Source organism: Sinocyclocheilus grahami, unplaced genomic scaffold (genome assembly GCF_001515645.1).
Source record: "Sinocyclocheilus grahami isolate Dianchi unplaced genomic scaffold, SAMN03320097.WGS_v1.1 scaffold402.1, whole genome shotgun sequence".
Lineage (NCBI taxonomy): Eukaryota > Metazoa > Chordata > Actinopteri > Cypriniformes > Cyprinidae > Sinocyclocheilus > Sinocyclocheilus grahami.
The window spans coordinates 239,041-264,323 of NW_015505581.1; the positions used below are offsets into that span (position 1 = coordinate 239,041).

A 25,283-nucleotide genomic window follows, 5' to 3' on the forward strand; every position below is an offset into this window, starting at 1 on the left:
TAAGAAACCAATCCATCATTATGGTGTTTTAACTTTAAACTGTTGCTTCTAGACAAAATACGAGTCCATAATCCACAATATGTCTTCCTCCAGTGAAAAAGTCCATCCCTGTTCTTCAAAATCCACCAACATATTTGTTTAAAGCTGTTCTGGACTGTTTTCACTTGGAAACGGTGCTTGATCTGTGCATATTTCTTCCCTGATTCAGACAAGATGACTTTTTCACTGTAGAAAGCAATATTATGGATAGAGGACTCATATATTAGGCAGACATAAAGGTTTGAAATGCCTTAATGATGGATTGGTTTCTTACAAACAAGCTTTTCACTTCACAATATGTTAATTAATGAACTGGAGTTGTGTGGATTACTTGTGGATAACTGTGATGTTTTTATCAGCTGTTTGGACTCTCATTCTGACGGCACCCATTCACTGCAGAGGATCCATTGGTGAGCAAGTGATGTAATTTCTCCAAATCTGTTCCAAAGAAGAAACAAACTCATCTACTTCTCGGATGACCTGAGGGTGAGTAAATTTTCAGCAAACTTTCATTTTGGGGAGAACACACCTGGACAAGTTCTCTATGCTCACTCCATGCTTGGTCTCTGTGTATTTGGAGTCCATTTTGATACTGAACTCATTGTCCACCAGCAGGACAAATGAAATGGCACCTGTGTCTGGCTTCATGTACAGCAGAAAAGAGTCCTTCACAACAAGCCACCTAAACAAAGAGCACAAAAGACTTCATCATTAGACTCCATCACAACAGTGAGGTCAAAGTGTGCTTCTCTAAAGCATTATTATACAGAGAGTAGTGAAAGGCAGTAATGCAGTCTCGGTTTAATCAGAGAACGAAAGTAGCATGGTATCAGTGGAGCAGAGATAAACAGCTTGCTAGACTCAAAGAGACTGTACAGTGTGTGTGTGTGTGTGTGTGTGTGTGTGTGTGTGTGTGTGGGCGCCCGCTCTATCTGCACTGTGTATTTTCACAGTTTCAAATGTAGTGAAGTTAAAGTCATAAGTTCCCAGAAGAATTAATACTCAAGTAAAGTACCGATACTCAAAAGGTGTACTTAAGTACAATACTTAAGTAAATGTACTTAGTTACTGTCCGCCTCTGGCTTTAACATATGTGAGACACTCTTTAAAGCTCAAAGTGAAGAGCACAGCCTCACTGCATGAATGCATTTAATCTGCTCTTATGGTTTACTAGAGAATTTCAGCAATAGATTTTGTGTTTTATGAATAATTATAGTACCTCTTGGACCAGCGGTAGCAGACTTCATTGTGGCCACAGCAGTTCATGCCTGGGATGCGGTGACCTCCTGACCTTTTATAAACAATGCCTTCTCTGAAAGATACAGGTTTGTATGTGCAAAAGGGTGAATCTCATGAAACCCATTAAAAGCATGTCTGTGTCATATGTCAGATAAGAAATTAGATAATAGATTATACAGTATGTTGCAGAAAATTAAGTACATTTTAAGAGCATGACATTTTTTCCACCATGACAATTTCAAGACAAACACGTACCCTCCCAAATTCCCATGACCTTTAGTGTATTTACACATTATGGGAATATTTGTCATACTGCTATAACACTGAATTGAAAAAAAATGGCTTCACAGTTTAATGATATATATAGTACAAAATACTGCTATAATTATGGAATTATGCTATATTTGATAATTTATGAAAACATCCAGACACATATTGTAATGAGAATTTATGCATGAAAAATGTGTTGCTTGTTTGAAGTTACTGTCACAATGTATATATATCATAAATCTTAAAGTTTGCAATATATTTCAAGACAGACAGACAGACAGACAGACAGACAGATAGATAAAGCAAATAGATTGTGTCCATACAAGCCTTTGGGGCCCAAGTCCTGAATGAAGGACAACTGGCTCACATCAATAAACTCCATCTGTAAAAGAGAAACAATTCTGTTTAAAACCAGTGAGACAGAGACGCAGCTTCAATTAAAAGAAGTTGCACTAATTCCTCAGCTATACTAACCCCTGCAGGGTACTAAAGAGGAAGAGAGAGAACAAAAAAAGGAATGTGAAGGAGAAAGAGAGAGAGAATTACAGATGTCCTTGATTAAAGCTGCTTGGATAGTTCTGAGCTAAGAGAGAGAGCTGCACATTAACACGCTCAGGGCACACAGTCTCCAGCGGTAATATCGATCCTCAGGCTGCTGCTTCATTACAGTCAGATAACTCAACGTGAGCTTTATCAGGGCCTAAACTCCATAATCAAGAGTGAGCTTACGGTTGCGTAGTATTTTCGGTACATTGCCATCCTCAGCAGCTTGTTTAGGTAGTCTTCCAGTTGTTTCTGAAAAAGGAGAATATGTCTGTTAATTGATATTAAAAGTTTCATCCGGTGGCACTGGTTCTGTTCCATGACAGACAACAGTAAAGCTCAGAAAGTAAAAATGCCACTCAAAATATTCCAAAATATATTTTTGGTGATGACATTTAAACCTTTCAATACATCAGCATTATTTCAACGTCATTAAAAAAAAATTCAATTGTTTAATTTGCTGAAAAGTTGCAGTTACCACCAATGCACAGTTGTCTTTAGTAACAAAGTTACCAAAAATGATGTTCTTCAGTACTTTTGTGTTGTTTTCCAGTAAAAATATCTAAATATTCTTAAATCAATATACATTTACTAGACATGCAAAATGACAAAAGATATTAAGTCTTGCTTTCTGAGAAATGCGCCAACATTAAGTGAGTTTTTGATTAAAACAGAAAAAATATGTCAAACTGTCAGTCATGTTTTCCATTCAAATTAAGTTTATTTTCTTACCACATTGGCAGATATTTGTTATTGTTTTAATCTTAAAATCACTTAAAACTCAAACAAAAACAAACTCAAACAAAAATAATAGCCCATTTTTGCAGGCTAGCTAATGTTATGTAGCTATCTAGCTACAAATGTTAGTTATGTTGTAATGTAATGTTTGATTATATTTATCATATAATGAATATATACTTTATCATATAAAGAATATCAATTTAACTTTCTATTATGTTACCTATGTAAATGTACTTTAAATATCTGATCAATATAACAGACACAACACAGAAATATAGCATTACATAACGTTTCTAAAATGTCTTTAATGAAAGTTACTATTAAGAATTACAAAAAAAATATACAGTATTTTCTGAAATATTTATAAACTCTAAAATATTAATTATGAAAGTGATGTTTGCCTATTAGTCCTAATGTATTGACTAGGAAGAGCTGTATGCTAATCAGCTGATAAATGATTTATCCATTAGTTTTTCTAAAGATTTTCCTTAAATATCCACATAGAAAATGACCAGGAAATATACTTCCGAATGTCAAACCATTGAAAAAGTCGTCAATCAATATTCAACAGCTCGAATATTAAGAATTTCATCCGTAAATTATGAGAACCTAGTGATGTTGTCATGTTCTCATGTGACTCGCACTAATGATATGAGAAGCAGGGTGCTGCTACTACACACTCAGAGACCACTAAATGGTGTCAGTGATGTGTTGGAAAGACCTTCTCACAGACTCACACGCCTTGAGACAATCAAGATCACGTCATGCTCAACAGTGTTTGTGATCAAGGCTAGTACTGCAGTAAGCATGTTGGAGTGACTCACTCTCCGACTAGACACTTGCTCCTCTCGTGCCAACTCATCTCCAGCTCCCCGAGGCAGTACAGGCATCTGCCTCACCTCGCTCCTCTTTATGCTCTTTCTTCTCTCTGTATGGCTGAAAGAAAGACATAGATATTAGAGTCTGTGACAGAAAAAGAGAGGAATAAAAAAAAGGCAAACAGTTCATGGAGAAAACGAATAGACATGAACTCTGAGAAGAGAACAAAAAAAGAATGGGGAAGAGATAGAATGGAGAAAAACAGAGAAAAGAAAAAGAAAGTAATATTTGGAGGACAAAAACAGGACAAAGGAGTGTAGAGGAAGTGAGAATTATTATAGCTACTTTAAGCTAGTAACTGATCCTTTACACCTGGTATTTAGATCCGTCTGGGGCCACTGAATCACAAGTGGTCAGTTGAGACACATTAGCGCTTACACAAAGCAGTGGCATGCATCTCTAACGGATCTCCTGTGACCACTTGTGAACGGGAGTGAATTTCAAACAGCACTTGAAAGGCACAGTGAGAAGAGAATGCTACTCAAAGGGATGTTCCAAATGAAAGTACCGCAAGCACCTGAATCTTTCAGGAAGGGCTTTTCCCGAAAAATGTTGGAGTAAGTAGTTTCGCCATTTATAATCATGAGATCCTGAGTGGCAAGCTCTCACAATTTAACTTAAAAGTGAGGTAATTTATCTAGATACCTTGGATTTACTGTAAGGGGAATATTCTTTCCTTTTTTAGATGACATATTAAAGCTACAATCTGTGATTTCTGACTCGGTTCGCTTGCTGGCTTCCATGGCTGTACAACTGGCAACCCAGGTTTTTGAAATACATTTGATTAAATTTGGCAGTTGGCAGAATCACAAAGACCAAAACAAACTGACACATGCACATTTCAATGTAGAATAACTGAAAAGTAGCATGTTTCCTAAATATTTGCTAACATATTATGGTATTTTATGCTTTGGTACAGTCAAACAAATTACATACAGCACCTTCAACAATCTGTACAGAAGCTGAAATAAATATAAATTACAGACACAAAGAGATTGTATTTGATGCAAATACAACAATTAAACAGTCAAACTTTTCAGTCATTACTCCAGTCTTCAGTGTCAAATGACCCTTCAGAAATCATTCTGACATATTGATTTGCTGCTCAAGAAACATTTCTTATTATTGTCAATGAAGAATACAGTTGTGGTGCTTAATATTTTGGGGGAAGCTGATACATTTTTACAGGAATCTTTGATGAATAGAACGTTCAAAATAACAGTATTTATTTGAAAAATAACTTTTTTTGTAATAAGTCTTTACTCGCATATTTGATAAATGTAATATGCCCTTGCAGAAAAAAGTATTTGTTTCTTTTAAAGGGGTCCTATTATCCTCTTTTACAAAGACTTGATTTTGTTTTGGGGGTGTACTAGAACAGGCTCTCATACTAGGTTGTTTGAAAAACACATTATTTTTCACATATTTTACATTATTACAACACCTCTCTCCCCAGTCTGGCATGAACGGCTCGAATAGTTCCTGAATCAAATGAAGGCCCGCCTTCTGAAATACGAAATGTGCTGTGATTGGTTAGCTGGGCCAGTGTGTGTTGTGATTGGCACCACTCGGCGCCTGGTCGGGAAATGTCATGCCCCTTACCATAGCCGCCTGCGAGCTTGCGTTAATATCAAATCAATTTGAGCACGATTTAAACCCGGATGATTGTAACCATTTTAAGTTTGTCTGCCTTGGGAAAGCTAGCACGTCTCCGACATAGTGATAACACTCATTGCCTTCTCTAGTGCAGCTCAACCAGGTCTCGTAACATTCGTCGGTATTTGTGATATCACAAATCCCGGAAAATATGAGTTGTAGTCCAAACGAGTCGTTCGTTGTAGTTTAAGTGATTTCTGTTAAAGGGGTCATATGATGCTTTTCTGCATTTCTGTGATTAAAAAAAAATGAAGAAGTAAGGTCCATAGCAGGTATTTTGCCTTATTTCAGTTCTCATAAACATCATTAAATTGCCATAAAGTAAAAGTCTAAGACACTGTAGTAGGCAGAGGTTACCATGACAGCTTGATATAGTAAATCAAGTATTTGTGCACTGAAACACAGCAGAATTTCTTTCATCCTGGACTTTCATCCTGGACTCAGAAATGTAATTAAATGTGACTTTATTTTCTACTTCTGTACCATTTGTAAAATTTCAAATTCATTTTATATATATACGTATATATATATACACTCAAACAGTAGTGTACGAGTGATACTAATAATGTTCTGTGAAATCTGTATGGGCTTTTCCAACTCTTTCAATCAATCAGGCTGCATACCAGGTGTAAAGGATCACTGAGTAAGTTTATCTGTAGGGCAGGGGTCTGACCTTCGGGTGGGCAGCGGGATCCTCATGAGGGTCTTGTATCGCAGAAGCTCTCTGTGCAGATCCATGAAGTGCTTCTCTTTTCTCTTGACTATCCAGGTGAAGTTCCCATGTTTGAGCTCTATCTTAAACACGGCTGGCATTGCCTGTGGACACAGCAGTGATGTGAGATCTGTGATATCTTTCAGCCTCTGCTTTTAACTAGCATGTGCTTCACACACCTTGGACACGCTCCTGTGTTTGGACATGTTGAAGCGGTCTGGGGCCCTGGTGAAGCGTTCCACATCTAGGATCTTGGCAGTGACGGGGGCAGCGTTCAGATAGACCTGTGCTTCTGTCTCTTTAAAGCCAACTGTCCTGTACACGGCAGAGAATGGGATACGGGATACCCCTGTAAGAAAAGACAGGGCGGACTGAGGTATGCCTTCAGGGAATGTGACTGAGTTCTAGTTTGTGACATGCTGCATCATGTTACACAGTTGTCCTCACATCACTCCCTTTAACACACGTCCCATATAGTCCAGATGTCTGATAAGACAGAACTGCTGTAACCTTTTATCACTTCCTCTCCGAAAAATTACTGGCAAAATAAATTCTGTTCCTCAAGTCTAACTTGTATCAGTCATTCTGAAACTAGTCAAGTCGCCTTTATTTATATAGTGCTTTATACGATACAGACTGTTCCAAAGCAGCTTCACAGTAATAAAATGTTATGGGCCCTGGTGAAGCGTTCCACATCTAGGATCTTGGCAGTGACGGGGGCAGCGTTCAGATAGACCTGTGCTTCTGTCTCTTTAAAGCCAACTGTCTTGTACACGGCAGAGAATGGGATACGGGATACCCCTGTAAGAAAAGACAGGGCGGACTGAGGAATGCCTTCAGGGAATGTGACTGAGTTCTAGTTTGTGACATGCTGCATCATGTTACACAGTTGTCCTCACATCACTCCCTTTAACACACGTCCCATATAGTCCAGATGTCTGATAAGACAGAACTGCTGTAACCTTTTATCACTTCCTCTCCGAAAAATTACTGGCAAAATAAATTCTGTTCCTCAAGTCTAACTTGTATCAGTCATTCTGAAACTAGTCAAGTCGCCTTTATTTATATAGTGCTTTATACGATACAGACTGTTCCAAAGCAGCTTCACAGTAATAAAATGTTATCAAATTTTCACATTTTATTTGAGCAGTCAAATCGATAATAATACTGAATACTACTAAAACAAATGGACGATTTGCATCTGATATTATTAATAATCACTTACCTGAGGGGTTGAACTCGCAGTCCACCTCTTCAGGTTCATCCTCAGCATCTGAGAACCCCAGGTCCCTGGTGTCCAGGTTCTCCACTGTGTCACTCATGTCTGCTTTTATCAGATTGAGTTACTTACTTATGAGCTCATTGAAGCTCTCTCACACTCTTCAGTCTGAAGTTCCAGCACTGCCTGTTTGAACACACAAACACACATCGAGTCAAAATCCTAAAGCAATGTTTCGCAACTGCTGTAGTATGGAGAAAATATATATATACTAAATAAATCCTCCAAAGCAAAATGTAATTAACCAAATAATTGTGCATAAGTAGGATATCAAACTAAATGTTTAGCAACTTTCAAAAAAGGAGAAGGAGAAAACTTTTCCTAGAACTTTTGCTGTTGATGTCAAATGTTGTGGGTCCAATCAAACTAGTTTTGTCTCAGACTGATCTGTGAATTGGCAGAAGCTGATAAAATTAGGTAGATTCCATCATAGACAGGTTGTGTGACATGCACTCATCCTTGAAAATCCTGAATATTATATACTGATTGTGCCAACAATTGGCTGCCAAGATCATAAAATATTGAAATCCAATTTTGTATGATAAACAACTTCAGTACTGTGTTGTGTCACCACTTGATGTCCAATTTAAATCCTGAGTCCTAAAGCAAAACCAGCTCTAATCTAATTAGCTTTGATTAGCTGGTAATATGCCACCAATATGTCTTTTTCATTCAGAAATTAGCATGTGTGCCTTGTTTACATTGTGCTTGGTACATTTGTGCAGCAACATTACATTTACATTTAGTCATTTTGCAGACGCTTTTATCCAAAGCGACTTACAATTGGGGAATGCATAAAGCGATTCATCTTAAAGAGGCAAACAGACACAGGAAGTGCTCGTAATACCAAGTTTTAGGCATTGTTCATATAAGTGCAAGCTAGAAAGGGAAGGAATAAATAAAGAGAAAGACATAGTTTTTTTTTTTAAGAATGTAATACTTTTTTTCAACAAATGCATTATAATGATCAACAATTAACAGTTAAGTATTTTACATGGTTACAAAAAATGCTGTTCCTTCTATTTATCAAGGAATCCTGACAAAAATGTAATCACATTATATTACATTATATTATATTGTGCCTTAAAAAGATTTGGTCAGAATATGAAAAAAAAGAAAGAAAAAAAGTTCAACGGGTGATGCATTTTGCGGTGCACTCATGGCATTTTCCAACAGAGACTAACTAAACCATAGCCAAACCTTGACCCCTTAGTTTGCTAATTTCTATTTAAAACATTTCCTCTTTTGGTCAGGCCAAAAGTCAGAGGTCAAATGTTTTCTTCTGGGGAGCATGGAATCCCTCCAGACAGTGAACATTAATCTAATACTACACACAATATCACATCAGTGTCATTCTCTCAGAAAAAAGAAAGAAAAGGAGATCACATTCTGTTTTCTTCAATATCTCTGGGAGCAAATCCAAGAAAATTCCCCAAACATGATAATCGCTTTCATAGAAATACAAAATACAAGAAGCTGTTCACTGTTCATGCCTTCATATCCCTCTAATATTAATTTGTCAGTTAGTGGCATGATTGAAAGGTTGAATATAGATTCAGATCTGTGAAGGGTAAATGACAGGAATGGTGACCCATCTGAAGCTATAAATACAGGTAAAATATAAAGTGGGAGGTGAGATGATGCCACAACAGAGTGATCATAAGCCACTGAAGCCATTAAACATATTGCAAAATCATCACCAACACAGTTAATAATGGATGTGCAGCAGAATGGAGGAGTGCTTTAATAGCTCGATAATAACTGATGTGGGTTTAGGTATAAAGTAGAACGTTTCACACAGTATGTGGAGGAAACAATATAGAGCAACAGCATATAAAGTACAAAGGAAAAAGAAAGAATGACAGTGGAAGAGATTATAGAAATGTTGAAACTAAGCAGCTGAGTCACCAATTGTTACTACCACAACACAACCTGCATTGACTCAAGTTCAGTAAAACTAAATGTAATCATTAACTCTATTTTCAAGCCTTTCACACAACATAAAGTAGACATTTGTGTTGTTAAAACAAAAATATCATTATTAAAGCAAATAAGAGGAAACACAGGGCTGCTCTCTCGCTTTCTCTTACAAAGACTCTAGTTGCTTTCCTTTAGACTGCAGTAATTTTGCTGCCAAGTGCATGTTTGCTCTATAACTACCCCACAAAACCTTCTATTAAACATAATGGAACATTTTCTCCTCCCATTAGCTGGTTGCGGTGGGCTGCAGCATGTAGATGCTAGCTGGTCTATTCGATATGATCGCTTAATGACCATTTAAAATGTGTGAAAGCGGAGTAATGTGTGCTAGAGAGAAGCTGAAACATTTGAACTTCACATCTTGCGTAATGATGAGGTGTGGTTCTTTGGCAACTCTATAATTTGAACTCGATATGACATCACCTTTTTCAGTACAGCTACCTTTGGAAGCTTCTGCTTAACTTAAGAGAAACAATCATAGGAGACTGAAAGTCATTAAATCTATTCACAAACAAAGAGACTGTCATGTTTCAAAACATATCACAATATTTATATAGCAAATTATTTGTTTTTGTTCACCAGAGATATTGATCTGGACATTCTTTTTTCTCAAAGCCAACATGAAATTGGAATTCTGTTTACCTTGCTCAATGTTCCTGATCTTTCTGTGAATGACTGATCGCTGGATACTGTTCTAAAGAGAAAAGTTTGTCTTTGTAATATCAAATCTAAATATAATAACTAACTTTTGCTCTGAAATGACTTCCCTTTTCCACTGATATCACTTGGCCACTCAGTTTATATAAAAGAGACAAAAAGGTGTTTTTGAGCATCAAAACAATAAAAGTTTAAAACCGCTTTAAATTGAGTCCCCCTCTAGAAAAAGTTGCATTAAACCAATTGCAGACCTTTCTAGTTCAAAATGAGATCTTTGAGAAATTTCAGTCAGGGTTTAAAGCAAGTCATCGTACAGAAACGGCCTTGTTGAAAATTTTAAATTATATTTTTATTTCGATTGATTCAGGCAGCTCAGTGGTTTTAGTTTTACTAGATCACAGTGCAGCATTTGATACCACTGATCACAATATTCTTGTCATTCGTCTAGAAAAGATAGTGGAAATCCGGGGTATGGCACTTGAGTGGTTCAAATCCTTTCTTTTTAATAGGACGTTTTCAGTCCATTTTGGTCAACATTACTCTAAACCTGCCCCATTATCTAGTGGAGTTCCACAAGGATCCATTCTCGGCCCAGTCTTGTTTCATAAGCATGGAGTATATTTTCATTGTTACGCAGATGACACTCAGGTGTATCTACCTTTGCAGAAACAGGATAAAAGCTCTTTTGAGTCACTATTGAGTTGTTTACATGAAGTTAAATCTTGGATGTCACAATATTATCTGAATTTGAATGAAAACTGAAATTATCTGGTTCAGGGCTCCTGACACCCAAAACTCTTTTGACTTGAGCAATTTAGCTCCCTTCTATAAATCTGTGGTGAAGAACCTTGGTGTCCAATTTGATTGTTCTTTGAAATTTGATAAACTGATCAACTCTGTGGTCAAATCTTATTTCTTCTATTTAAGATCAATAGCAAAAGTTAAACCGTTTCTGTCCTCTAGTGATTTTGAAAGGATTATTCATGCTTTTATTTCTGTAAAACTGGATTACTGTAACTCACTGCATGTGGGTATTAGCCAAGTATTGTTAAATCGTCTTCAATTGGTTCAAAATGTGGCTGCTAGGTTTTTAACAGGTACTCGTAAAAAACAGCATGTGACACAGATTTTAGCATCACTTCAGTGGTTGCCAATACAGTATAGAATTGATTTTAAACTAGTCATTGTTGTATATAAAGCATTGCATAATTTGGCCACTAAACCTTATTTAGTGGATCTCCTTCGTATATACAAACCGCCCATGATCCTAGACATTCCAAGGACTAGATTGAAATTGAGTGGTGACCGGGCATTTGCAGTAGCAGCTCCGAAGCGCTGGAATAAGCTACCTCTACATCTCAGACTGGCTCCGTCATTAGATTATTTTAAACTAAAATTGAAAGTGCATTTACTTGAATTAGCGTTTGGTTCTGCAGGCTAATTAGCAAGAGGCTTTTTTTATAACATTTGTTAATGTTGGTCATTGTTTGTCTGAAAGTTAATATTGTGTAATTTTTATTTAAAGATTGTACAGCACATTGGTCAACGTTACGTTGTTTTAATTGCGCTTTATAAATAAATAAACAAACAAACAAACAATATGCTTAAAGTGACTCTATTTAGGAACCAAACTAAACCTAAAGCATACTCCATTTCAAAGCAGCCAAACATACAATCATGCCAAGCTGTCATTTAAAACTATGGGAACTAACATTTACTTCTCTCCAGGGACAAATTTGCCTTCTGGCTTCTTTAGTTCGGGTCTGAAAGACGTAACTTTCAGTAATTCATCAGTATGACCGCATTAACTGACACCACTGGATGAGAAAAAAACTTGAACTGAATTAAATTGGATGATGGCACTACTGTCTTCTGTTGAGCTGCTTTATAGCAGAGGTGTTTCTTGCAATATCGACACTGGTATTGAACTGAATTGAATCAACACTGAACTGACTCGAGCTGAATAACCACACTTCTGCCTTTTGTAGAACTGCTTATACCTGATTAATTGTCTTCACGCTGCTATTGATCTGAACTAAACTACACTGAACGGACATTAGCTAAATAATGGCATTATTGTCTAGCTGCTTTACAGCAGAATCTGAATGGTCTCCTTAGCTTTAGTTTCCATAATTGATTCTGCTGCTTTCCTGTTTATCTCTTTGAAGATTCAAAATCTGTATTGTATAAAGTACTATAGAAATAAAGGTGACTTGATTTCAGTTTGTCCATCAATATACAATATGTTTGTAAAGCTGTAGTTTCAGAGATGTGTTTGAATTGAAGGCTTAACTTTTAGGCTTATTGGCTCTGCGCCTCTTAATAAACAAATCTTGATGTAAATTATCCAAAGCAGGACAATCAGTGTGCACTGTAGAAAATAACTGCAGTACAGTGAGACCTTTAAGAGCTCTGTCTGTTAGACAAACCAATAAATACTTTCAACATGTGCCCTCTCTTATTGTCATTTTCAGTATTTTTGTGCTGATTGCAAGGAATTATTATTTTTTTAAACAAAACAAAACAAAAAAAATGTACTTGAGAAGTAACATTGTGCATATATGATAAGACTTTTTATTGGAAAACAAGACAAAAATACTGATTTAAAAGTTACTATTTCCAGTTAGGGGTGGGCGATATACCGGTAGACACAATGAACCTGTAGAAATTTGTCAACTGGTAGAGATTTTTGACTATCATCTCTATCGCGGTTACACGGTCACAAAAACTTAACGTTTACACCCGTTTTTAAGCAAAACAAGTGATTTAAGCCGTTGAAACGCAATCAGCAGTGAAAGAGAACTCTTTGTCTATATGAAGACGGTGCTCATATTGAACTATTAGAGTATTGAGTTATTTTTGCCACTTTATATAGGCCTTGAACTGTTAAATACACACTTGTATGAGTCAAAATGCCCTTCTTTGCAAGTATCCTTGTAAACAGTAATTTAAGGTGTTAAGTGAAAGCAGACAGCTGAGAAAGAAAACACACACATATGTACAGTAACAGTACATTGGATCCGCGTAGCTCTTAAAGTGACAGCAGTCTATTCCCGCTGTCTGTCGTTCATGTTAATCAAACAACAAACGAGAGAAAAACTCTCACTGTTCTTGACTAAATCACTTTTGTAACTTTAATAAGAAGAAATATATTTAATTTACAAAGTGAAGAATATGCAGTGTTTTCATACATTTGATTACTTTATACAATATGTAGCATTCTTTTTAATTTGATCTACTGTAGTTTTTTATTTTATCCTATTGCTTGTAATTAGTTTCTTATTCTTATTTAATCGCTGAGTGGTTACTTGTCTTCAGTGAGCTTTAGTTTCTTTTCTTTCTTTTTTTTAATTTAAGCTAGTATTAGTTTTTTTGGGATATTGACACTGGTGACAAGAATTATGAAAACTGAATGGTATCAAAAATGTTGATATCATAAAGACCTTATTTAAAGCAAAAATAACTATATTGTGATATATATCATTACAGTGAAGTAAAATTACTCATTACTCATATCGTGATATACGATTTTGGTCATTTCGCCCACCCCTATTTGCAGTGTACTAATTTCCTTCCTTCTGAACAAACCTGTTTAACATCAGTTCTATTTTGCGTATTAAACTACAGCAATACACAGATAATGAGGGGGGATGAAAAGTCAGTGTGAATGTTCTTTTCTTTTGCACGTTGTGGATGGGATATCAGCTGTTGCTTCCTGCCAACAAGTTCCTGCCCATTGTAATTCGTTATGGAGACAAGGCTCAGTGCCTTTGGGAGGAGACAAAAAATATTATGCCACCATGTCGGTTAGAGCTTTACGAGACACTATGCTATAGACACTTGTGTGTGCTGGGGCACGCATGCAACTAAAGAACTGTGGGAATTTTTTGCATTGTCATTGTAAGCCATGGAGCCGTGTGGATGAAATGCAATGCTCACTATAAAAGCAGATATCATCGTAGGTTCATGTTAACATTATAAACAGATGACTTAGTGAGGCAGCCACCAACAAAATTTAGTCATTCATCTTTAATATTAAGATGGGTTTTGTAGGTCTTTCTAGGAAAGACAGTCTCCATGTAAGTTTAAAAAGTATTTACCAACCTGTAGTGAAGTTTAGCAGGACTGATACTTCTGTTGAAAAAGCCTGATTATTATTTTTATGATCCGTTTTCAGAGCGATTGCACTTTGCACGTAATTGTTTGCAACAGTTGTTCTATCATGTGCCTTTTTACACGTCCTGTCTGTGAGGCGTGTTATAGTGATAGCATGAAGTTCCCAGTAGCTCAGGGTCAGAAGTCTCTTGCGTTCTGATTAATGAATGACATGATTTCAGTGTAAGGAATAAACATTAAACACAGAGCGCCATTTAAAACACAAGCTGGCCAAATCTCTCAGCTTAGCCAAAACTGAGAGATTGCCAGAATAAAGGGTGTACTACATTATTGTATAGTAAATTGAGCTAAAATATAATGTATTCAATTGTAGTGTACTGTATTCCTGCCCTTGAGTACAGCTGAAAACAAAAAAACAAAAGAGGGATTTTGGAGCAGCAACCCCAAGTTGACTTTCCTCTCTTCTGCACTGGTCACACTTTCCACCACGGATACAAAAGCCTCTCACACTGGGGTGAGACAGAAGCCAAGACATATCGGCACCAGAAAGACTTTCACATTTCACAATTAAACACACACACATATATCCAGAACTGTTGCTAAAAAAGTCTTCACTCCCTTTAACTCTGCAAGCTGGAACAAGTTTGGAGCAGAGCAAGAAACAACAAACAGCACAAAGTTTTACTGACCTGCCTCGGTAGATGTAATTCCCTCATGATAAATCAGCTGTTTGACTCCCACAATGAAAGACTAACTCATAGTTTTACAGCGTAAAACTTTCTCTCTCTCCCTTTCTGCAACTCCAAACAGACTAAACAAGAGGGCAGTGGAGAGATCAGACATAGGCCAATGTGTTTGAAGGGGGCGGGGCCTTTCCTGGGTTCTGAAGTGTCAGTCACAGTCGCTCAGCCAATCAAGTGCTGCAAGTCACAACCTGCTCCTCCTATATTCAGCTGTAATATGAATTTAGATTGACTGATATCTCCCCATGGGATAGAAGCAGCACAAGTTAGATGTCTGGAATGGGTCAGTTGTTTCTCCCAGATATCAATGAGATTAAACAAAGACCAAATGGAGAATTTTGTTTAAATATCTTGCTTAGATTTGTCTTCTGATAATATACAGTAATCTATATGTCTCTTCTAGAGTTCCAGAAGAGATCTCAACATCTGCACTGTGCTCAGGCTTGCCAAAACACAAATTCAAACAGTCTGGAAAATGGATGGATATATTTATACATACACACACACACACACACACACACACACACACACACACACACACACACACACACACACACACAGACACACTTCCATTCAACATTTCGAGGTCTGTAAGATTTTTTAAATGTTTTTTAAAATCAAAATACAGTTACAATAATATTACAATTTAAAATAACTGTTATCTGTTTTTATATATTTTAAAATGTAATTTATTCCTGTGATGTCAAAGCTAAATTTTTTGCAGCTATTACTCCAGTCCAGATCCTTCATAAATCATTCTAATATGCTGATTTGACGCTCAAAAAATATTTATTTTTATTATTAATTCATGTTGAAAACAGTTGTGCTGCTTAATAATTTTGTGGAAACCATGGAACATTTTTTTCCAGAATTCTTTGATGAATAGAAAGTTCAAAACAAAATTTTTTTTAAATAGTAATCTTTTGTGACATTATACATTTCTTTACATTTTTCCTGTCACTTTAAAAGTATTCATTTTTTATTTATAATACAGATAATTATATATATATATATATATATATATATATATATATATATACTGTATATATATACTTATTTAAATATATAATATATTAATATATATTATTATACATGTTAGGCAATCAGTATTATTACAGTAAAAGCTGTGTAAAGTACTGTTTATAAGCTCTCATGCAAAAGCTCTGACGACTGACGATGCTAAAATGACAAGCAACATAAGACTTAGAGGTGGAAATGTCAAACCAACTTATCTCCAGGCTGCTCAGCAGTCAGGGCCATAGTTTACCCTTGGAGCAGTTTATTCTGCTCTTCAAACAAACTGCAAGCACTTTCCTGAAGCCCTTCCTCTCCAAAAATCCATCTATTTTCCATGGTGAGGAGAGTTTCATTCCACTGTGTCTAAATGGATTAATCACTGAAGAAGAAGAGCAAGACGCCACACTAAAGGACATCCCAGCGTATCTGATGCTTTGTGGCCAACAACAAAGACAGAGGAGAAGATAGACCTCTGAGCACTATAAATCATTTATATTTTCAATTTTCTGCCTTGTCTGACGTGGGACCTCTGGTCTATTTATAATTTGGTTGGGCCGAATTTTGTGGATGAATATTTTCAGAGTCCTGATGCTGGATGTTGTTAGTCTGTTTTTGCAGCTTCAGGACCATCTGAATCAGGGGACTTTTTTCAGGGTTCACTTCATGGTTTTTAAGGGTTTTAAAATGGTAAGAGTTGGGGTCACTCATTTTTAGGTGTTTCCAAAATTTGATGGCTCTTTTCTCAATGCGCATTAGTAGAGGGTATTGGCCTAATTCTGCCCTGCATGCGTTGTTCGGTGTGCTCCTCTGTACTCTGAGAATACTCTTACAGAACTCAGCATGCAGGGCTTCAATCGGATTTTTGTCCGATTTGGTGATTTAGGAGAGGACCCCACACTTCACTGCCATATAATGCAATAGGTTCTATGACTGATTGGAATATTTTGAGCCAGATTCTAATTGGTATTTCAATTTGGATAGATTTTTTGATGGCATAAAAAGCCCTTCTTGCTTTCTCTTTCAGTTCATTCACAGCCAAATTTAGCTTGCCAGTGGCATTTATCTTCAGCCCGAGGTACGTGTAGTTTGTGGCATTTTCAATTTTGGTCACACCAAGGGTGAAGTTATGTCTCTCTCCCTGAACTCTGGGTCTTTTCTGGAATGTTAGTACTTTAGTTTTGTTAGGGTTAATCGTCAGGGCCCAGGTCTGACAGAACTTGTGCAGGATGTCTAGGCTCTGCTGTAGACCCTCTTCTGTTGGAGACAGCAGAACCAGATCATCTCTCTCTCTCTCTCTCTCTCTCTCTCTCTCGCTCTCTCTGTCTCTAAAGCGTACTTCACGTCTTTTTCATTTTTATGATAATCCCCTATTCCAGAGAAATATATTTTCGTCAAGATTGATGTTTTGGTCTGCCGTCTATTAGAAATGTTTTTTTTTAACAAGAATGTGTTAGACTGCATTCTATCCTGTCACCCCACGATGGCAGTGTTCAACAAGTATCCATCTTCATTACGTTCCCTACTTTTGTCTTTTAAATGACGTTTTCCTACCTCTTACGACACGCTCTACCCACATTTCGCATCCACTTGCTCAATGATGAATCAAAGGCATCATTAATGAAAGAGTCAGCCTTCGCAGCTGACAGGCATCGCGCATTACTCCGCGAGGTGATTTCATCTCTCACCTTGTACACTTATCTTTCTTCCTAGACCAAAGAAGCCTTAATTAACTTCAAGACTAACGATTTTCTGTCCAATGTGGAGTTTTCCTATCAGCTGGAACCATTTTTAGATGTGGAACGGATGGGTATGGAGGATGTGTCATGAGGACATTTATTTGACAACTACAAATCTGTAGAGTAGGCTACAGCAGGGTGCGAAATACTGGATGACCTTCAGAGGAGTCGACTTTTTAAAGGAATTTCTGTCGGCAATTCCCAGTCAAAGATAGCCGTCAAGTATCATAAAGACTTTTAAAACAATAACACATATACTCACACAAATGTTATTGTTTTAAAAGTCTTTATGATACTTGACGGCTATCTTTGACTGGGAATTGCCGACAGAAATTCCTTTAAAAAGTCGACTCCTCTGAAGGTCATCCAGTATTTCGCACCCTGCTGTAGCCTACTCTACAGATTTGTAGTTGTCAAATAAATGTCCTCATGACACATCCTCCATACCCATCCGTTCCACATCTAAAAATGGTTCCAGCTGATAGGTGCAATAGGTTCTATGACTGATTGGAATATTTTGAGCCAGATTCTAATTGGTATTTCAATTTGGATAGATTTTTTGATGGCATAAAAAGCCCTTCTTGCTTTCTCTTTCAGTTCATTCACAGCCAAATTTAGCTTGCCAGTGGCATTTATCTTCAGCCCGAGGTATGTGTAGTTTGTGACATTTTCAATTTTGGTCACACCAAGGGTGAAGTTATGTCTCTTTCCCTGAACTCTGGGTCTTTTCTGGAATGTTAGTACTTTAGTTTTGTTAGGATTAATCGTCAGGGCCCAGGTCTGACAGAACTTGTGCAGGATGTCTAGGCTCTGCTGTAGACCCTCTTCTGTTGGAGACAGCAGAACCAGATCATCTCTCTCTCTCTCTCTCTCTCTCTCTCTCTCGCTCTCTCTGTCTCTAAAGCGTACTTCACGTCTTTTTCATTTTTATGATAATCCCCTATTCCAGAGAAATATATTTTCGTCAAGATTGATGTTTTGGTCTGCCGTCTATTAGAAATGTTTTTTTTTAACAAGAATGTGTTAGACTGCATTCTATCCTGTCACCCCACGATGGCAGTGTTCAACAAGTATCCATCTTCATTACGTTCCCTACTTTTGTCTTTTAAATGACGTTTTCCTACCTCTTACGACACGCTCTACCCACATTTCGCATCCACTTGCTCAATGATGAATCAAAGGCATCATTAATGAAAGAGTCAGCCTTCGCAGCTGACAGGCATCGCGCATTACTCCGCGAGGTGATTTCATCTCTCACCTTGTACACTTATCTTTCTTCCTAGACCAAAGAAGCCTTAAATAACTTCAAGACTAACGATTTTCTGTCCAATGTGGAGTTTTCCTATCAGCTGGAACCATTTTTAGATGTGGAACGGATGGGTATGGAGGATGTGTCATGAGGACATTTATTTGACAACTACAAATCTGTAGAGTAGGCTACAGCAGGGTGCGAAATACTGGATGACCTTCAGAGGAGTCGACTTTTTAAAGGAATTTCTGTCGGCAATTCCCAGTCAAAGATAGCCGTCAAGTATCATAAAGACTTTTAAAACAATAACATTTGTGTGAGTATATGTGTTATATGTAACCCTAGATTAAACAATGCTAGTTTTGTCGTTTTCACGCGCAATACCGAATGCAGAGAGCGGATTAGTGTTGCCATGGTTACTTTCACAGGCGGACGCGACTTCTTTTGTGGTTTCTGAAAAGTTGTTAGAAAACGCTTTTGAAACATATAGTGTGTATATAGAAAAGAACATAGGCCTACTTTGAAGATATATTATCATTTTGACGACTTTTAGGGGGCTTCACGCCGTATTAGGAAGGTCAGACCCTCCAAAACGACCACAATTCGCATCCTGCGGTACATGCTGTATACGTTAAATGATAAATGTTGGGCAGCCCTGCGCGCAGCACGATGGGGAGTCGGAGGGGAGACTGTCCTCCCCGAGCGCTCTCTCACAGGAGAATCTAGACGCTCCATGATCTCTCAGCATGCCTACCTGGACGAACCGGTCCAACTGTTCCTTCAACTGCAGTTGGGATGCTAACGCGACATACTGGGGATTCGAGCACCCGGTCAACATTTTCCCCATTCCAGTGCTAACCGGGGTCACCGTCACCTGCGTGCTCTTCTTCTTTGTAGGTGTAACGGGGAATCTCATGACCATTTTGGTGGTGACAAAATACAAGGACATGCGAACCACCACTAACTTGTACCTGTCCAGCATGGCCTTTTCGGATTTACTCATTTTTCTCTGCATGCCTTTGGACTTGTACAGAATCTGGAGGTACCGACCTTGGAATTTCGGCAACATACTTTGTAAACTCTTTCAGTTTGTGAGCGAGTGTTGCACGTACTCGACCATTCTGAACATCACTGCTCTCAGTGTGGAGAGATACTTTGCTATTTGTTTTCCTCTTAGGGCAAAGGTATTCGTGACCAAGGGTCGCGTGCGCGGGGTTATTTTGGTCCTCTGGATAGTATCCTTCTTTAGCGCAGGACCTGTATTTGTGCTCGTCGGGGTTGAGCATGAAAATGGGACAAACTCGTGGGATACTAACGAATGCAAAGCGACGGAATATGCCATTAGGTCTGGGCTCTTAACCATTATGGTTTGGGTCTCCAGCATCTTTTTCTTCTTGCCCGTGTTCTGCTTAACTGTTCTGTATGGTCTCATCGGGCGAAAGCTCTGGAAGAGAAAGAGGGAGACGATTGGGGAAAACGCTTCGAGTCGTGATAAAAACAATAGACAGACAGTGAAAATGCTGGGTAAGTGCCCGGTTTCACCACAGTATCAGGTAACCGCGATTAAGTTGTTTATCATGTGCGCACTTTACGCACAAGCGCACCCATTACGCACGGGATGCGCTTGGCACAAAACAGCAGTACAGTCCTGCATACACTAAAATTGTTTTGGTAGGGAAGCTAAAAAAGTACCTAATGTGGTAACAACTAAATTAAATTATTTTATTTAAGTAAAAATGGGTTATTTAAAACGTTATTTTTAATATAATTTAACATAAGAATTGAAACTTTCTACGGGATCTCTTTAAGTGACCATTTGAAATATCAAGCTATATATATATATGTGTGTGTGTGTGTGTGTGTTTGTGTGTGCACTCCAGATCATGACACTACAGTGTGTTTATTGGAAGGAGAATAGAATACTGATATATCCAGTTTTTTGTGAAGTAGTTCATTATACAAAATCAAGGGAGCAGGTGTGAATAATTATAATTGTACTTTAAGAACAAACTAAGATAAGTGATAAAAAGGACACATCCTTTTGTGTTCTGAAAGGGTGCTGTAATGTTTTTATTATTATTATTATTATTAATGAAAATGTACATCATTTTAATAAGGGAGAGTTGTAACAGTTGACACAAACCTTCTTTATAAAATATGTCCACTAAAATCTATATTTTTATTACTTAAACATTCTTTAAAATAAAATTCACTTTAAATTGACAAAATTTAATGTTAAGAAAATGCTTATAATCACAGGAAAAAAATGTGAGCTTTCTGTTCACACGCGTGTTAAAGAGTCTCTTTTGATGTTTATTAATGTGGTATTTGTGCATGACTAATAATGTTTTTTTCTTGCTAATAATATTTGCTTTCTGCAACAAGGTGAGGAAACGGCTATTTCACCATTCAGTTACTTTCATTCCCTCTCTCTAACAGCTGTGGTGGTGTTTGCCTTCGTGCTCTGCTGGCTTCCCTTTCATGTTGGACGTTACCTGATCTCCAAATCCACAGAGATGGGCTCTCCTGTCATGTCCATCATCAGCCAGTACTGTAATCTCATCTCCTTTATACTCTTTTACCTGAGTGCAGCAATCAACCCTATTCTGTACAACATCATGTCCAAGAAGTACAGGATGGCAGCTTGCAAACTTTTCGGACTGCGTCATACCCCACGAAGAAGCACATCAGTGGTCAAAGGAGAGAGTTCCCCGTGCTGGACGGAATCCACTGCCAGCCTGTGACTGTGACTGTCTTTACCATTAACAGCCATTTCAGACCTCATCTACTGCTGCCACTGTGTTGTAAGATGATAGTTCCCTAATTAGACTAAACATCCACATCCATATCTCATACATATTCTGACAGATCAGGGAGTAATTTGGAAAGTTTCAGTTCTTTAACAGCCATTCGTCCATCCAAGCTCAACATTTCATTAGATGCCTTGATGTTTTATAAAAATTAGCTTGTAAATAAAGAGATAAAAAGGGAGAGGACTTCAGTTGCCTTAAATCTAAATGTATCTGGAAGACAAATTTATCACTGTAGATACAGCAAGCTTTTGCACCCGATGACAGGGATTGCAGAGGTGATGCCGTTCATTTGCATTGTGCCTGAATGCTTGTCATGCTCTCTTAGCAAGTGTTGTCACTTTCTTTGTGTGTGTTTATAAGGCTCTGCTCCAGACCTGAAGCAATACACAGAATTCAAAACTTTTGAGGAAAGTTAATTAAAAACAAAGAAACATAAAAGTCAAAATTGCATTAGTGCGTTTAAGTAAAAGCTTGCTTTTTTTTGTTCTCAGTGTTTCATGTGCTAAATGTATAAACTATTGGTACTGACTTACCCAGTTATACAGAAGAGTTTCATTTAAAACCACTGCAATAAATGTTGTGACAGTATATTTGTACGTTAACAAGCCCTCTTACATCCAGTAGTATATGTTGTAGAAACTGCATGTGTCTTGTGTTCTAAATGATGTACAGTATAGAAACTTTAATATTTGTATATTGTAAACTATGTAAATATACCCATGTTCCATTGGATATCTGTTGTGTTGGAGGTTTTCTTTTGTGAATGTTGGTTTTGATGGTACGCTAAAACAATTAGTGTAGAAATCTTACCTCAAAAATTGCTAGTAAATTTCACAATTACAAAGAAACTTCAAGTAACAGTGAATTAAACGAGCAGTAAAATAGTACTAAAATAGTATTTTTTGTAAAACACTCCAGTAATCTTTTATTTACAACTCTGAAAATCATTTTAGTTTAAGAATAAGAATAATGACAGTATGAAATATTTATATATATATATATTTATTTATATATATATATATATATATACCATGCCACGTCGCATTGATGCAGTAATTCATGCAAAATGAGCCCCTACCAAGTATTGAGTACATGTACAGTAAATGAACATACTTTCCAGAAGGCCAACAATTCACTAAAAATGTTTTTTTTTATTGGTCTTATGAAGTATTCTAATTTGTTGAGATAGTGAATTGGTGGGTTTTTGTTAAATGTGAGCCAAAATCATCACAATTAAAAGAACCAAAGACTTAAACTACTTCAGTCTGTGTGCACTGAATTTATTTAATACACGAGTTTCACAATTCGAGTTGAATTACTGAAATAAATGAACTTTTCCACGACATTCTAATTTATTGAGATGCACCTGTACAGTTCAAAGGTTTGGGGTTGGAAAGAATCTATCCATATTATTAAAAAAATTATGTATATATACTGTATATATAGTAGTTCTTATCTATTTCTTCTATTTTTTTATGGTTGTCCTGTAAGACTGAAATCTATCCATATTACCAACAGATGGACAGACAGCTGGAATAATAATTAAATCTAGGACTATGTGGTCATTTACAGAAACTATAATGGGCTTTAAATAATAAGTGAAAAGTAATGTGATGTTCATTTGAGATGCTCGCATTCTTCATCAGGACCAGTGGAGTTTTGGTTTCATCAAATCTTGTTACAAATCCAGCTTTCTTCTGCCCTGTGTCCATGTGCAAAGTCTGACTGTTGGTGTTTTATTGATGTCAAACGAAGGTCAGGGCCTCCAGACTGGAGAGAAAGAGAATTAAAGAGGAGAACAGTTTCATAAATCAAGTCAGATCTCCTTACGAGGCAGAAGGCGATGCTGCAAAATGATATTGTCCATTCACACTTGCCACTCCTGCCTTCCCTCACCATAAAATATATAAAAAAGAAAACACCACAGCCCTGATGGAGTGATGGAGAGGGGGAGTGTAAACACTCTTCAAAGTGTCAATTACAGGTCAGTTTCAAATAAATGCGCACCATGGCTGGACAATCGGTTTTTAATGATCGACTTCAATTAAAAGACTCTTGCATTAAAAGTACAGGCTAATAAAAGTCCGATTTTAATTAGTGATTGCAGTCAATTTCCACAAACATAACTCACTTGGTAAGATAGTCACAGACTGACATCAGTTGCACATACAAAACAGTCTTTTCTTTTCACTGTCTATTTGTCAGCTGCAACTGCTTTGGAAACACAAATGTAGCATTACTGGTCATGCCATAAAATAAGTGCTCTGCTTTTCAGTATTTATGATTTATTATTCATTATAAAGCTATTCATCATTCCACTTTACACTGGCTTGTTAGCCTTTCTGTATGAATGAGTATCTGCTTCAACAGGTTCATATGAAGCACTTTTGCTGGTGGATGAAATTGGAATAGCAGCTTCGATGAACAACATCTTTCTACGTCAGACATCTCGGCACTATTGTAGGACAGCCTTTCAATAATTCCTACTTGGTGGGTTTTTGAGAATGAGGACATAATCTGAAATTAGCCATGTAAAATATTGAGCTAGATGATCAGTATTTGTACTCACTGCAAGGGCTTTCATATTCATCATGGCATGCAACAGACAAGAACCAGTGAGTGACTTCAATCATAAACTATAACTTATTTATGAAAGATTTGTATCTCCAGTACAAAATACAATCTGTCAGAAAAAATTAAAACATTTATTGGGTATAAATATATTACATACACGCTACAGATACAGTTAAGTCTTACCATACATAGGGTAGTATTTGCAAAAATCTATACATTAACATTGATATGGCAGTTTCTTTTATATATATGCATATGAAATTGTCTAACATTTACAATACGAGAAAAAAAATTATGACTTTAAAAATGGTAGATCATGACAAGCCTGGAATGTTTTGTATATTTTTCCTTTTCTTTTTTTTCAAATTTTTTTTTTTTTTAAACAGTGAGGTAAAAATACACTTTTTTGGGAAATAGTTGAATACACTTATGGTTCTATACATTTCTCTGGGATGACTGAGAGCTGATCGATCTCCAAACATCATGTTCAAATTCATTTTTCATATTTAAAGCGGAGCACAAAAAAAACAGAGAGGAAAAAAAATACAATATAAAAATACAAAATTGTACTTGGGCCACAAAAAAAGTTGTGTTCTTTTGAAATTTTACAAGGACCAATATGGAAACAAACAAAACATACTTAAAGAAAACAAATAAAAATTGGATTGCCGGTTAGGACTAAACACTACTTATACAATGGGCAAAAAAAAAAAATAATAATAATAATAATAATTCACTAACATTAAAAGGACGCCAATGGACTTCCAGACTTTTCACTAAACATGTGTGGGCCAGACATTTCTAACTGCATGATACTCTCGATTTGAAAGCAATAGCAACAATGACTAGGAAATACAGTTTTATCAAGATAAATCTAATAAAGATTAATATTTTGCTTTAAAAGTGCTTAGTTTCTGTTAGTTGTCATACTATATATCTATAAATCTCTATATATAATTCCTTAGCAAAAATACTGGAATAAATTCCCTATTGCGCTATGACGTGTCTGGAAAATAAAAAGAAAACAAGAAATGTCACTT

At 36.8% G+C, this 25,283-nt stretch overlaps 2 protein-coding genes across 3 annotated transcripts in view; one reads left to right on the forward strand and one right to left on the reverse strand.

The window, feature by feature from the left end:
* LOC107550602 (phospholipase D1-like) overlaps window positions 1–14,913 on the reverse strand; it is a 34,269-nt gene extending 19,356 nt beyond the window's left edge. Inside the window, exons 1-10 of one of the 2 annotated variants that reach the window (XM_016231917.1) lie at window positions 14,801–14,913; window positions 14,100–14,306; window positions 7,305–7,484; window positions 6,259–6,428; window positions 6,041–6,183; window positions 3,657–3,768; window positions 2,278–2,343; window positions 1,872–1,930; window positions 1,259–1,351; window positions 569–721 (exon numbers count right to left, since the gene is read on the reverse strand). In XM_016231917.1, coding sequence (XP_016087403.1) covers window positions 569–721; window positions 1,259–1,351; window positions 1,872–1,930; window positions 2,278–2,343; window positions 3,657–3,768; window positions 6,041–6,183; window positions 6,259–6,428; window positions 7,305–7,401 — 893 coding nt within the window. In that variant the 5' untranslated portion in view covers window positions 7,402–7,484; window positions 14,100–14,306; window positions 14,801–14,913. The remainder of the gene's footprint in view (window positions 1–568; window positions 722–1,258; window positions 1,352–1,871; window positions 1,931–2,277; window positions 2,344–3,656; window positions 3,769–6,040; window positions 6,184–6,258; window positions 6,429–7,304; window positions 7,485–14,099; window positions 14,307–14,800) is intronic. The other variant, XM_016231916.1, reaches the window with a different exon arrangement.
* A 4,689-nt stretch (window positions 14,914–19,602) lies between these two features.
* On the forward strand, window positions 19,603–21,758 carry LOC107550603 (growth hormone secretagogue receptor type 1-like). The gene is made up of 2 exons (XM_016231918.1): window positions 19,603–20,380; window positions 21,296–21,758. The coding sequence occupies exons 1-2, from the start codon at window positions 19,603–19,605 to the stop codon at window positions 21,598–21,600; spliced, it is 1,083 nt and encodes a 360-aa protein (XP_016087404.1). The 3' UTR covers window positions 21,601–21,758.
* The last annotated feature ends 3,525 nt before the right edge of the window (window positions 21,759–25,283 follow it).